We start from the raw sequence: 14,057 nt of genomic DNA on the forward strand, positions 1-14,057 counted from the left end.
GCGTAAAAAAATTGTGGAAAACTTTAAAAACAATGTTCCTCAACGTCAAATTGCAAAGGCTTTGCAAATCTCATCATCTACAGTGCATAACATCATCAAAAGATTCAGAGAAACTGGAGAAATCTCTGTGCGTAAGGGACAAGGCCGGAGACCTTTATTGGATGCCCGTGGTCTTCGGGCTCTCAGACGACACTGCATCACTCATCGGCATGATTGTGTCAATGACATTACTAAATGGGCCCAGGAATACTTTCAGAAACCACTGTCGGTAAACACAATCCGCCGTGCCATCAGCAGATGCCAACTAAAGCTCTATCATGCAAAAAGGAAGCCATATGTGAACATGGTCCAGAAGCGCCGTCGTGTCCTGTGGGCCAAGGCTCATTTAAAATGGACTATTTCAAAGTGGAATAGTGTTTTATGGTCAGACGAGTCCAAATTTGACATTCTTGTTGGAAATCACGGGACGCCGTGTCCTCCGGGCTAAAGAGGAGGGAGACCTTCCAGCATGTTATCAGCGTTCAGTTCAAAAGCCAGCATCTCTGATGGTATGGGGGTGCATAAGTGCATACGGTATGGGCAGCTCGCATGTTTTGGAAGGCTCTGTGAATGCTGAAAGGTATATAAAGGTTTTAGAGCAACATTTGCTTCCCTCCAAACAATGTCTATTTCAGGGAAGGCCTTGTTTATTTCAGCAGGACAATGCAAAACCACATACTGCAGCTATAACAACAGCATGGCTTCGTCGTAGAAGAGTCCGGGTGCTAACCTGGCCTGTCTGCAGTCCAGATCTTTCACCTATAGAGAACATTTGGCACATCATTAAACGAAAAATACGTCAAAGACGACCACGAACTCTTCAGCAGCTGGAAATTTATATAAGGCAAGAATGGGACCAAATTCCAACAGCAAAACTCCAGCAACTCATAGCCTCAATGCCCAGACGTCTTCAAACTGTTTTGAAAAGAAAAGGAGATGCTACACCATGGTAAACATGCCCCGTCCCAACTATTTTGAGACCTGTAGCAGAAATCAAAATTGAAATGAGCTCATTTTGTGCATAAAATTGTAAACTTTCTCAGTTTAAACATTTGCTATGTTATCTATGTTCTATTGTGAATAAAATATTGGCTCATGTGATTTGAAAGTCTTTTAGTTTTCATTTTATTAAAATTTAAAAAACGTCCCAACTTTTCCGGAATTCGGGTTGTAATATATTAACTAATAAATTAGTATATGAATGTTAACATGAACAAAGATTAATGCTCAACAGATGTGTAGTTCATTGTTAGTAATTGTTAAATTATGCATTAACTAACGTTAACTAATACAACCTTATTGTAAAGTGTTACCATGTTTGCTTTAACTTGTATATTATTAATTTAAATGAAGAAAAACGGTATGAAAATGAACCTTAAGTACCAGTCATTTCTTTTTATTTATTTATTTACCAGGGGAAAAAATCCTTAAAGTCCTCATCTTCATTTGTATTTTGTCAGATTTGTTTAGTAAATCAGACTTGACCTGAGAGGTGTTCCAAGAAAAGCAATTCTTGATGTACCATGATGTGTGAAATATATTCAGCAAGCTGCCAGTCAGAATTTCCTAAGGGTGGAGACTCCTAAGCTGCTAAGAGAAATACGAATAAAAGCAGGGATGGATGCCCTTGTCATATCTGACCATCACAGGTATCTGGTTAATGGTCTTTAACAAACAAGATGGAGGAACTCTCTTATCTGTTCTTACTTTTGGGTGAGTATAAATTACACACACTAATCAAATGATGTACAATTATAGATGCTGTTTAGCTATTCTTTATGAACATTTTTAAAGAATCAAATGTAACACAAACTTGATGGACCTCTCAGAAAGCAATGGATTTTTTTTTTTTTTTTTTGTAACAGGTGTCTTTTCCATTCAGGGGAGTTCAGAAAACTTGGAAGGTAAAAAAAAGAATCCAATGTCCCATTTAACATTAACCAATACACAACTTATAGTACTTCTTAATCTTTGTTAATATTTGGTTAATAACATACAACTCCTTGTAGTTAGTTCATGTAAGCACAAATCAATAAAAATATTAACTTCAGATTTTAATTTAGTAGTAAATGGAGTGTTTTTGATTTTGTTTTGATTTTGACCCAAATGGAATATACTGAAACTTCACACATTTGAGTCTTCACCCTCTTTAAAAGGTTATTTGAATATTTGTTGTTGTTGTTGTTGTTTTATTTTTTATTTTGTTATAGAGAATTTGGCATTAAAAGGAACGGCTGTACAGTCAAGCACATATTCCACCTGGGCAGCTGCAAACGCCATCGACGGCATCAAATACACTCCAAGATGCTCCCACACAGATATCGAGCTCAACCCGTGGTGGAGGCTGGACCTGCTGGATTCTAACAAAATTTACAAAGTTACCATCACCAACAGAAACGACTGCTGTCTGGATGAAACGACTGGAGTAGAGATCCGCATCGGAAACTCTCTGGAAAACAATGGCAACAACAATCCCAGGTGAAGTTATGGAAACAAGTTATGAATGTGTCAGGAGAACTGGATTTGAGAAGGTCAGCTGATTGTGTGGTGGTTTCTCTCTTTCTCTCTGCAGATGTGGTGTCACTTCACTTGCCCCAGCAGGCAGTTCTGTCAGTTTCATTTGTGGTGGAATGGAAGGTCGTTATGTGAACATGTACCTTCCTAAGATCCAGGCGATTCTCTCGCTGTGTGAGGTGGAGGTTTATGGAACAGGTAATTTCTGACACCTCATTCTAGATTGTTAAAGTGCTGCACATTAGTGAAATTTCACGTGGGAAAAAAATAGGTCCATTGCGTAGTGATGTACGAAGCACAGCTCACAAAGATGTCACTTTAAAGCCCATCATCTTTCTGTTGGTCGAATTTGCATAGCGTGAATGTATAGGGGGTGGTGTTGGCGCAGTGGATAAGACACACGTCTTTGGCGTGAGAGACCCGGGTTCGAATCCACTGTGAGACACCAATGTGTCCCTGAGCAAGACACTTAACCCCTAGTTGCTCCAGAGGCGTGTGACCTCTGACATACATAGCAATGTAAGTCGCTTTGGATAAAAGCGTCTGCTAAATGAATAAATGTAAATGTAAATGTATTAGAATTTGGCTACCTATTTTCAATTCAGCCTATTAACACTTATAATGATGAAGGAAATTCTACTTCATCCCATGCCTTCTTCGCCTCGGGAAGCTTTGGTGGATTCTTGCTTGTATCATAGATGATTTGCTTACGCTCTTTAACTTCACACACGAGCAGGGGTGCGTTTCCCAAAAGCATCGTAAGCCAGCTACTTTCGCAAGTTCCGTCATTACCAACATAGTTCAACGATTCTGTGTTTCCCGAAACCGTAGTTCAAATGAACATTTGCAAACTGCATTGCAAACTTGTGTCATTGGAACGACAGCCTTACACCTGTGGTTAGAGGCATAGTTCCTTGTTAGTTTGCTGTGTTGACGTCACTGATTGCGCTGTACCTGGGCTGTGTTCTATTCAGAGTTATCGACCCAATGCCCTCCTTTCAAAGATTTCACCATCCACTTTGAGTGATTTAAAAGACTTAAAGTTGTGTTTTAAGTTTATTACCTAATTTTCCTTCTTTATTATATTTATTACAAATTCAGTTTGGAACTATGTAGCAGTGTGGCCCTCGCAATTATTGTCCCTTCAAAGTGCCCTCTGAAAGCATAAATCATGCCGATTGGAATGCAGCCATCATTTAGTTTGTGTGAAGAAATGGTAAGTTTGTCAAGTGAGTTATTGTCACAGTGTCTGGTCTGTGTTTCCCTGGGTCTCCACTAGTGGTCTCACTTCCCCATAGGCACCTCACCGCAGGCACTACAATTCCCACAAAGCCTTGTCCCTTCATCACAGTAATTGCACTCCTGTTAATTGCACTCAGGTGTCTTCACTTCATAGTCATTACCCTGCCTATTTAAACTGGTCTGTTTCTGTTTGTTCATGGAGTCCTTACTTTCCGTCACCTGGTTTCCTCGCGTTCCATGTAGTTTGAGTCATGTTCCTGTTTGTTTGTCTGGTTTTGGACAGATTTTTGGTTTTGACCCCCTGCTTGTTTGATTCTGATTTTGGATTACCCATTAAACTCGCACTGCTTTTGGATCGCTTGTCTCCTGTGTCCCAGTCGTTACAGATCATTACAGAAGGACTCCATCCAATAAGATCCAGCAGGAGTGGAATTTTGTCTCAGGTTAAATTCATGAAATTAACCACCCTCTGTCATAGCGGGAATGAGGTGGGTGGTGTGGCACAAGAGTTCTGGACCTTGGCGTTGGGACTGGGATTTAATTATGCGGCCTTGAAATACTTTTTTAACGTCTGCTTAGACAACCCCGTGGTGGAGTGGGAAATGGATCAGCTGGACGCCTTTGATTTTTGGGGGTTCATTCTGTACCTACAACATCAGTCTCTGTGGGATACCCCAGCCACACCTGTCTCTCCCGGTGGGATGGCCTACTCTAAACCGGGGTCTACAGACAGGAGGACCGCCAGCCCAGTGCCACAGCACAAGGTGGTTGCCAGCCCAGCGCCACAGCGCAAGGTGGCCGCCGGCCCAGCACCACAGCACAAGTTGGCTGCCGGCCCAGTGCCACTGCACAAGATGGCCGCCGGCCCAAAGCCACTGCACAAGATGGCCGCCGATCCAGAGCCATGGCACAAGATGGCCACCTGTCCAGCGCCTCTGCACAAGATGACAGCCACAGTTGACCCTCCAGAGTCGAGTCAGGTTCCCGTTGACCCTCCAGAGTCGGGTCAAGTTCCCGTTGACCCTCCAGAGTCAGGTCAGGTCACAGTTTACACTCCAAAGTCGGGTCAAGTCACCGTTGACATTCCAGAGTCAGGTTAAGTCACCGTTGACACTGTCTCGACCACACGGATGTTGTGGTCTTCTGCGCTGCCCTGGTGGGCTTCTGTCTCGACCGCACGGCTGTGGTGGTCTTCTGCGCTGACCTGGTGGGCTTCTGTCTCGACTGCACGGCTGTGGTGGTCTTCTGCACTGCCCTGGTGGGCTTCTGTCTCAAACGCACGGATGTGATGGTCTTCTGCGCCGCCCTGGTGGGCTTCTGTCTTGACCGCATGGATGTGGTGGTCTTCTGCGCCGCCGTGGTGGGTTTCTGTCTTGACCGTATGGCTCCAGTTCCACCTTGCTCCACCCTGGATTCCTGCCCTGCCCTGCCCTAACTTTATGCAATATAATTGTCATAAATACACTTGACAGAAGTGGTCCTGATTGAACATTTGGGCGGCGTTATGCAAATCTTCCCACATCATGACATAGACATGTGGGGGCAAGTTAGAATGAGCCGTTTTAGGAGGGAATAGTTGACTCTTAACTTTTATAAAGAATATCTCTTTGAATTTGAGACTTTAGTCTTTGCATCTTTACAGGTCTTCTTTATGCACAAAGAGCTTGTAGAACTCCAAAGAGAAATGAAAAATTTAAATTGCATCATACGAGCCATTTAAGCAAATCACTCATGCGCTGCCGTCCATCTTTTCTGCTGACTAATTGCTTCTCATCCTGAATTTTAATGACTTCACCCTTAAATTAAAAAAATATTTGTCTTTCTCTTTATTTATTCCTTCCCTTTCTAGTTAGTACTTATTTGAACAATGCCTGAAACTTGGTATTATGAGCAATTCCTGTTTCTGTTTGCCTCTTTAAGAAGAATCACTTTATGTATTCCCCAATTGTAAGTTGCTTTGGATAAAAGCATCTGTAAAATGACTAAATGTAAATGTAACTCACCACTCAGACATTAATTAAGTGGAACTAAGACTTTGCTGTTGCAAATATTTATTATCGTACACTTGATGATAAAGTATGCACTATGACTCTTCTGTACTTTTACTGTAAAACTGTTAGGTCTCTCCTGAACCATTTTGTATATTCAAACCTCTCAATTTCAACATTTTGCTATTTATGTATTTAGGAATTCTACACACTAGACAAAAATATTCTAAATGTCAGGGAGCAATGCAGTTCAAGGAGACAGCAGTCCAAAAGAGTTAATCTAATTACCAAACAGGCAGAAGTTCACTTCAAGAATGAGTAAAGTTGTGTTGAGTTCGAACAGTGTTTGAAAAACAGAGCAAACATGAAGAGAAAGCGTGATCTGTATTATTATAGCTCTCTATGTAAAGCATAGATGAACGCTGTACCAAGCATGCACAATGCACAACCTTACAGCCTAGGATAAAATCATTATGTACATAAACAACAATCTGGGAAAATATAATGCAATTTTACGGAAAACTATACGAAATTTTAACAGGATTTTTAACAGCAGGACTATTAACAGCGTTGGCATGGACAGTCATCGATTGGTGCCACCGCTGTGCATACTCAACACAAAGTGAGCCACATGTACAGCACCGCACTTCTCATCCAGTCTCCAACCCCCTTTACTCTCGTGCCCAGATGTGTTCTCAAGCACTGAAATTGGCACCAGTGTTGTGCCAGTTCATACTTAAAAAGAACTAGCTCAAAGTTCAGTTCACACAGATGATAATGAGCTAGTTCATGTTCATAGTTATTTTTTTTTTTTTAAATGTTCACATATTTAAAAACGAATTAGTTCACGTTCATTTGTTAAATTTATACAAAACGATATTCACTTTAAAGAAAGGCTTTCTATAACAACTTCAACTGTCAAAATCATGTCGGACCCGCTCCATGTCTCATATTGCGCATCCTATCTTACTCGGTCGTGCGGTTCACTTTTCATAAATCAACATAAATGGAAAATGTTTTTTTTATAATATTTTAACAAATATGAAACACACTTTTTTTTAATGGCTACAACAGTATAGTATGCCTACATAGCCTACTCTATATTTGTACAAATCCTGCACATTAATTTAATTCTGAATTTTGCACACACAAGTTGAAAGGCATTTGTTCAAATCAAGTTCACGGATAATTGTGCGTGCATTTATTAGCCTAATCATTATGATACTAAAATCCTAACAAATAGGCTATGCTATGTACAAAAAATCAGATGAGCCCCTAATATGAAGGGTTAAGCATTTTCCTCCCATAGAAAACCATTATAAGAATGCTTAATGTGGCTTAATTTAGATTATAATGTCCCCTTATTATGTCGAAATAACGAGATATCGATAGCCTACTATGCTACTGTGTCCACCGTGGTCTCCTTTTTGATCAGCGGAAACGATTTTTGCTTGTTTCGGATCTGACTGTGACATTGAACACTACACAAACAGTATTTTTTTTTTCATTTAGGCAATTCATTTTAGTGACACAGGAGGTGCCGGATCCAATGTCGGAGGTGACGGAACATGTTCCGGCTCAAATTAAGCCCTGGTAAAACCTGACTTTTCAAATGAGCGTGAACGTGAACTGCACGTGCTGTTCATTCCTGCCAGAGTGAGCGCCGCTCTTGTTCACATTCATTGTATGAAAAGTGATTCGTTCAGTTCAGCGTTCCGCGAAAATATGAACCTGGCGTCCAGGAGACTCCACCCCCAGTCCATTAAGCTGATTTGGGAACTCTTCAGAGATGCTCAGGTAGACCTGTTTGACACTGCAGAAAATTCCCACTGCCAGTTGTTTCACTCCCTGACTGAGGGCACTATTGGCAAGGACGCTCTGGCGCACAGCTCAGTTCAGAACCCTGGGTTCCTCCAGCACTATTGATGTCCAGCACTTGCGTGCATGCCCTATCAGTCTGCCCCTGTGTTTGAATTGGTGCCTCCATGTGTTGTGATTCCCCTTTTTTGGGCAATCCCACATGTGTACTTCCACAGTAAGTCTCTTGGTAGAATGTGTCTTTCCCTTGGCAAGCACCTTGCCAGCTCTGTTGTTGATACTTACACCCTGCGGGCTGGGTACCCCAGAGTTCATGTGTATCACCACCTCTCGGTTGATACCTGGATTGTAAGTCCTCCTCCAAGCAGGCAACCTGCTAGCATAGGTCCAACTGGAATATGTTACCCAGCGCATTCTGTGTCAGGTATAGGAGGGAATGGAGAGGTTATGGCCCTTTGCCACATCGCTGTTCAGCTGAATGGCTGGGTCACTGGGATCGGCTCCTCCGTGAAGATCTGAATGCAAGTTTCTTGAACTGCTCCTTATTTACAGACACAGCGGAGTGGAGCTCTCGATGCAAATTCTGCAGACCAAGGTACACGGGCGAGACCCTATTCGTCAATCTCTTTCTGCTATAAAGTCTCTGTTCCCTTCTTCGTGGAATGAGGGTTACATAAGTAACCTAGACGTTTTATTTATTCCCAAAATGTCTTAAAAAATACCTGAAAATTTTTATTTTATAACAAATGTAAACATTTTCCATTTAAACTTTTCAGAATTAAATTTAATTTGGTTAAATTTAATTTAACTTAACGTCTTATTAATTGAAAAAAAAACATTATAAAAAATAAATAAACACAATTCTAAAAACAATCAGATTTTTTTTTTTTTTTTTTTTTTTTTTAAATCAGATACCTCAAATTAAAATATCTGGGGCAGATTTAAATAACTCCCACAGCCAAAGTGTGTGGCTAACAAAAAGATTATGAATCCATGATTTATATGTACAATTAGTAAGTAAAACTAAGTAACATATATGATATGTTTCTCCCATAGTCAAGAAGCAGGTGACCCGAGTCCAGGTGAAAGCTGCTGAGAATGTGGATGAAGCTGAACTGAAGGAGCTCGTCTTAAACAAGGTGGATTTTATAATACTCATCTGACTAAAATTGATTGTTGAACATACAGCAAACAGAAAACATCAGGTCAGTTTAGACATCAGTTTAAAAATTGATATTTAAGAAAATCAGATCAGATTTACCCAAAAGCGTGAACAAAATCCCACCTTAGTCAATGTTTGACAAATTCTGATCTTTCTGTAAGATTTGTAAAGTAAGAGATGCTCATTTTGAGCTGAAATGCCTCAAACTTGTCTGCGTGGGATTTATCCACTGAGTAACTGAAGACTGTTTCTGTGTTTAGTTAAATCAGACGCTGAGCGATCAGGACGTCATACTGACATGGAGGACGCAACCCAACGGGAAAGTCTTCCAGAAGAACAGGACTGTACTGAAACAATCTCCTGTTTGTTCTTCTTTGAAGTTAAATTTTATTTAATGCAATTTATTCTTAGTTACAGATATCTGAATTTTTACATTAGATTGTTCCATTAGACTAACAATTTAAAGTAATTTCTAAAAAATAGTTACATATATTCATTTTTAATTTATTAATTTAATTGAAAGATATGTACACCTAAATATGAGCAAAAAAAATATTGAATTTTGGCAGTGTAGTTTAACTGCTACATTTGCCTTTAAGAATAGATAAAGGCCTTTGGGAGGATAAAAAAAATGCATAACATTTTCTCACAAATACATTTTATGTAAGCATGAAGCAAAAAGCACCAGCCTATTAAACACTTTTCAACACTTAAAGGGATCATGACATGATAAATAAAATTTGCCTTGATCGTTTGTACCATTAAAGGGTTATGAACTGGCTTTTTATTTTATACCGTTGTCTGAGGTCCACTTACGACTTTCCTGTGGTTTTTACATCACAAACATCAGAATCAATAAGCAATAGGCTATTTTTGACCCTGTTTTAGAGGCCACTCAATTGTTAAACGATGTTTGACAGCTTGGAATGGAGAGCTGGTTAACATTTCGTCTTAATGGACCGCATTTGTGTCACTATTTCAAATTCATCTCATTGTCTGATAAGATAGAACTAAAATTGAACTAAAACTATAAATTAAAATAGTTTTATTTTGAATTTGACTTCATTAAAACATTATGTGCATTAACATGATCACTGAGAGTAGGAGAGAAACAAACAAAGGACTGACACTATGTAGTATGCAAATATGACTCAATTATGTCATGAATATGCTAATTAGCCTATGCCTAACTTTTTGAGCAGGCTTTAGCTACTTTCCTTTGAAAGAAGTTGGCAACAGTGGTTCAGATGTGTTTGGATGTCGATCTTTCAGGAAAGCAGATCTTCAGGAGCAGGACTGATCATTCTGAGCTCCTGCTGCCTTCAGCTTCCATCATGCTGTTCAGGCAACACACTTCAGTCATAGGAAAGAACCTGAGCTGATACTCACAACTGCAAAATGTAACTGGCTAAAGCTCCAGAAAGCCATTTCACAGTGACTAGTTCAGAACAGAATGCTGCTAGAACTATTTCAGGACTGTATGATTTTCTATTTTATCTTTTCAATTTTTCTTACTTGCTCTGTTTCTCTGTTATAGTATTTCTGGATTATATTTTAATGATTTTATTACATTTTAATACTCAAAAAGGATGTTAAATCAACTGAATTAATACAACTTTAATGTCATCATTTATTAAAATAATAGTGCCATCAATATATATATATTTTTTTTTAAATATTTTTTCATTTATCTTTTCAGAAATTATATGTTGTCTGATTTAATTTTTTGGATTTTGTGTAATTTTATACGGTTTAATAACAAAAATTATTGTAATCAAATGAATGCACAAAACAAAACAATTTAATGCATCTTTTAAAATGTCATTGTTATGGGGTGCTACTGTGAGGAGCACAGAGTGAGGAACGAGGAGAGGCAATGTACAATTCAAAGTCTTTAATGAATCCAGAGGAGACAGCAAAACACACATAGCACTGGTAAACACAACATACAGAAAATTTGTTCACAAGACTGTCAAACCTGGAACTTGTAGCCTAGAATTTACGCTTCAAAATGATGTGTAAATCATTTTGTTTACTCACTCACAGAGAACAATAGATTGATTGAAATTTTCTAAGACACTTTTTGTTTCTAAAGGGCCTATGCGAGTAGGCGTGAATGACTATGAATATTAGTGTGATTTACACCTGAGAAGACAAAGGCCTGCATAATGATTATACATTTAGTCAGGCATTATAGTTTGGAAAAAGTCTAACTAGTAAAATGTGTACAAGTTATTTGAAAACTAATACAAGCAGATTAATGATAAAATAGACTTACTTATGTTTATGATCTCTGCTGGGTCAAGCCACCTTATTCTTCTTTCTGAGGTAATCCAAATCTTATTACTCTCAGTGGTCTTATTGAGGTGAATTATGTCTTATTCCTCTCAGCGTGAAACAAACAATAACATTTAAAATCGTGAAGTACAGTCTCGCTGCTTTGTTTGCTGTGAAGTGGGCGTTTACATGCCGCAAGCTTCAAATAGACAATTGTAAAATATCAATAGCGCGCTCTGCGCGTGAGTGTGGTCGCATTAGATATAATGAAGGGAGACGTGAAATTGTCACGATCGTCAGCTGAAGTGCCCGTGAACTCCATTTTCCATAATCCTGTGCCTACGGCTAATCACCACCAGGTGTTCCCGATTACCACTCATCTATACTGTGTTTGGACTCTCAGTTATTGCGAAGTTTAGCCCAGTCTGACATTTTCGAGCAATTTCCCTGTGTTTGTTCCTGCCGTGTCTTATCTTGGATTGATTATACCCTCCTGTGATTCTCTGCCGCCTGCCCCAACCTCTGTCTGGTATTGTGTCTGATTCTGGATATCCCTTTGACATATTTTGACGCTTTTCTCTGATTACTGAGTGTTTTCACCTTTATTTAAATAAAAGACTGCAAATGGATCCAAACGTCTCTGACTCCACCTTACAGAAAGACTGGACATTGCATTGTTTTCGTGTGGATTACTTTATCACAGAATATCACAGAACCAAGGTTTTCTTTATTTTATAAATGCACAAAGTTTTGTTGTTATTATATTTGTATACAAATAAAAGTAGACCCTTTACAGATTTGATTGATGTATTGCTCTTATCTGTATGATCAAAACTGAAAGTAATTTACAAACCCGATTCCAAAAATGTTGGGACACTGTACAAATTGTGAGTAAAAAAGGAATGGAATAATTTACAAATCTCATAAACTTATATTATTCGAAATATAATACAGATAAAATATCAAATGTTGAAAGTGAGACATTTTGAAATGTCATGCCAAATATTGGCTCATTTTGGATTTCATAAGAGCTACACATTCCAAAAAAGTTGGGACAGGTAGCAATACGAGGCATGATTGGGTATAAAAAGAGCCTCTCAGAGTGGCAGTGTCTCTCAGAAGTCAGTATGGGCAGAGGATCACCAATTCCCCCAATGCTGCTGCGAAAAATAGTGGAGCAATATCAGAAAGGAGTTTCTCAGAGAAAAATTGCAAAGAGTTTGAAAAAAAAGAAGCCATATCTAAACATGATCCAGAAGTGCAGGTTCTCTGGGCCAATGCTCATTTAAAATGGACTGTGGCAAAGTAGAAAACTGTTCTTTGGTCAGACGAATCAAAATTTGAAGTTATTTTTGGAAAACTGGGACGCCATGTCATCCAGACTAAAGAGGACAAGGACAACCCAAGTTGTTATCAGTGCTCAGTTCAGAAGCCTGCATCTCTGATGGTATGTGGTTGCATGAGTGTGTGTGGCATGGGCAGCTAACACATCTGGAAAGACTCCATCAATGCTGAAAGGTATATCCAAGTTCTAGAGCAACATATGCTCCCATCCAGACGGCGTCTCTTTCAGAGAAGGCCTTGCATTTTCCAACATGACAATGCCAGACCACAAACTGCATCAATTACAACATCATGGCTGCGTAGAAGGATGATCCGGGTACTGAAATGACCAGCCTGCAGTCCAGATCTTTCACCCATAGAAAACATTTGATGCATCATAAAGAGGAAGATGTATCAAAGAAGACCTAAGACAGTTGAGCAACTAGAAGCCTGTATTAGTCGAGAATGGGACAACATTCCTATTCCTAAACTTGTGCTAATTGTCTCCTCAGTCCCCAGACGTTTGCAGACTGTTATAAAAAGAATAGGGGATGTCACACAGTGGTAAACATGGACTTGTCCCAACTTTTTTGAGATGTGTTGATGCCATGAAATTTAATATCAACGTATTTTTCCCTTAAAATTATACATTTTCTCAGTTTAAACATTTGACATGTCATCTATGTTGTATTCTGAATAAAATATTAAAATTTGAAACTTCCACATCATTGCATTCTGTTTTTATTTTTTATTTCAGTTTGTAGTGTCCCAACATTTTTGGAATTGGGTTTGTAAGTTATTTTCGGTTTTATCAGGAGAATATTCCACAAAACACATTTCCGCATTAGTCGACTCCAGAGGGTTAAACATGACCATATAAGGGGAGGACAAGGAACACCTGGGACTAATGGAAACACATTGGAAACACCTGGTATAAATAAACAAAGCAACTTTACAGAAAATTAAGTTTCTACAATATTTAGTAGTAGTTTATAAGTGGTGATTGTCAGTTTGTGCGCCTATGACAGGATTTTTCAGAAAAAAATAATACAAGACGTAGTCAGCCAGACAATGAACATTATTAACAGCAATTATTATATGATGCAGTCACATTTGTAGCAATATTTGTTAGTTCTGTTTGTTGATTCAGGGTAAGAATAATCTGGGGTCCTCTGAGGGTCAGCATCATCTCTTCTCAGTTGTTCTGGATCCAGATTGGAGCTTGTGTAAATCCTAGTTACCACAGGTAACTAGAATAGACATGGAACAGAGTCTGACAATACTCCCCCCTGGAGGTCTGGTACTGGCACTCTGGAGGCCCCTCAGGGCAGACATGGGACAGTGGACCTCCAGAGTGGTACCTGTTCAGGGCACCAATGCATATCAGAAGAGAATCAGGAGGCCATGGCGGATCTGGGGATGACACTGAAGCTAACTGGAGATCTGTTGCCTTCCTGGGTTGAATGGGGAATCATGAGCACTCCCTGGGCTAAATGGGTAATCAGAAGCCCACCCTGGGCTGAACTGGGGTTTGAGTGGGCTGTACTTGGAAACTCCCTGTGGACTGTACTTGGAAACGGGAGCCCCTCCTGGGCTTGACTGTAAATCAAGAGCCCTTGCTGGGCTTACGAGGAGCGGGCACTGAAGGGATCTTTGGAATGTGTTTACGAGGAGCAGACACTTGAGTGCGCATT

At 39.5% G+C, this 14,057-nt stretch overlaps 1 protein-coding gene across 1 annotated transcript; it reads left to right on the forward strand.

The window, feature by feature from the left end:
* Positions 1–1,660: 1,660 nt before the first annotated feature.
* Positions 1,661–13,826, forward strand: LOC132095666 (fucolectin-like). Its single transcript, XM_059500796.1, has 6 exons — positions 1,661–1,688; positions 2,250–2,517; positions 2,612–2,751; positions 8,658–8,740; positions 9,024–9,107; positions 13,659–13,826. Exons 1-6 carry the CDS (start codon positions 1,661–1,663, stop codon positions 13,824–13,826), a joined length of 771 nt encoding a protein of 256 aa, XP_059356779.1.
* The last annotated feature ends 231 nt before the right edge of the window (positions 13,827–14,057 follow it).

The sequence above is a fragment of the Carassius carassius genome, chromosome 2, assembly GCF_963082965.1.
Source record: "Carassius carassius chromosome 2, fCarCar2.1, whole genome shotgun sequence".
NCBI classification, from domain to species: domain Eukaryota; kingdom Metazoa; phylum Chordata; class Actinopteri; order Cypriniformes; family Cyprinidae; genus Carassius; species Carassius carassius.

Bases quoted from the DNA above. Each gene is read 5' to 3' on its own strand.
- LOC132095666 (XM_059500796.1), top strand. From the start codon at position 1,661: ATGCCCTTGTCATATCTGACCATCACAG. The intron at 2,752-8,657 runs GTAATTTCTGAC...TTTCTCCCATAG, and splicing joins GGTGGAGGTTTATGGAACAG to TCAAGAAGCAGGTGACCCGA. The intron at 9,108-13,658 runs GTACTGAAACAA...TCCCCCCTGGAG, and splicing joins TCTTCCAGAAGAACAGGACT to GTCTGGTACTGGCACTCTGG.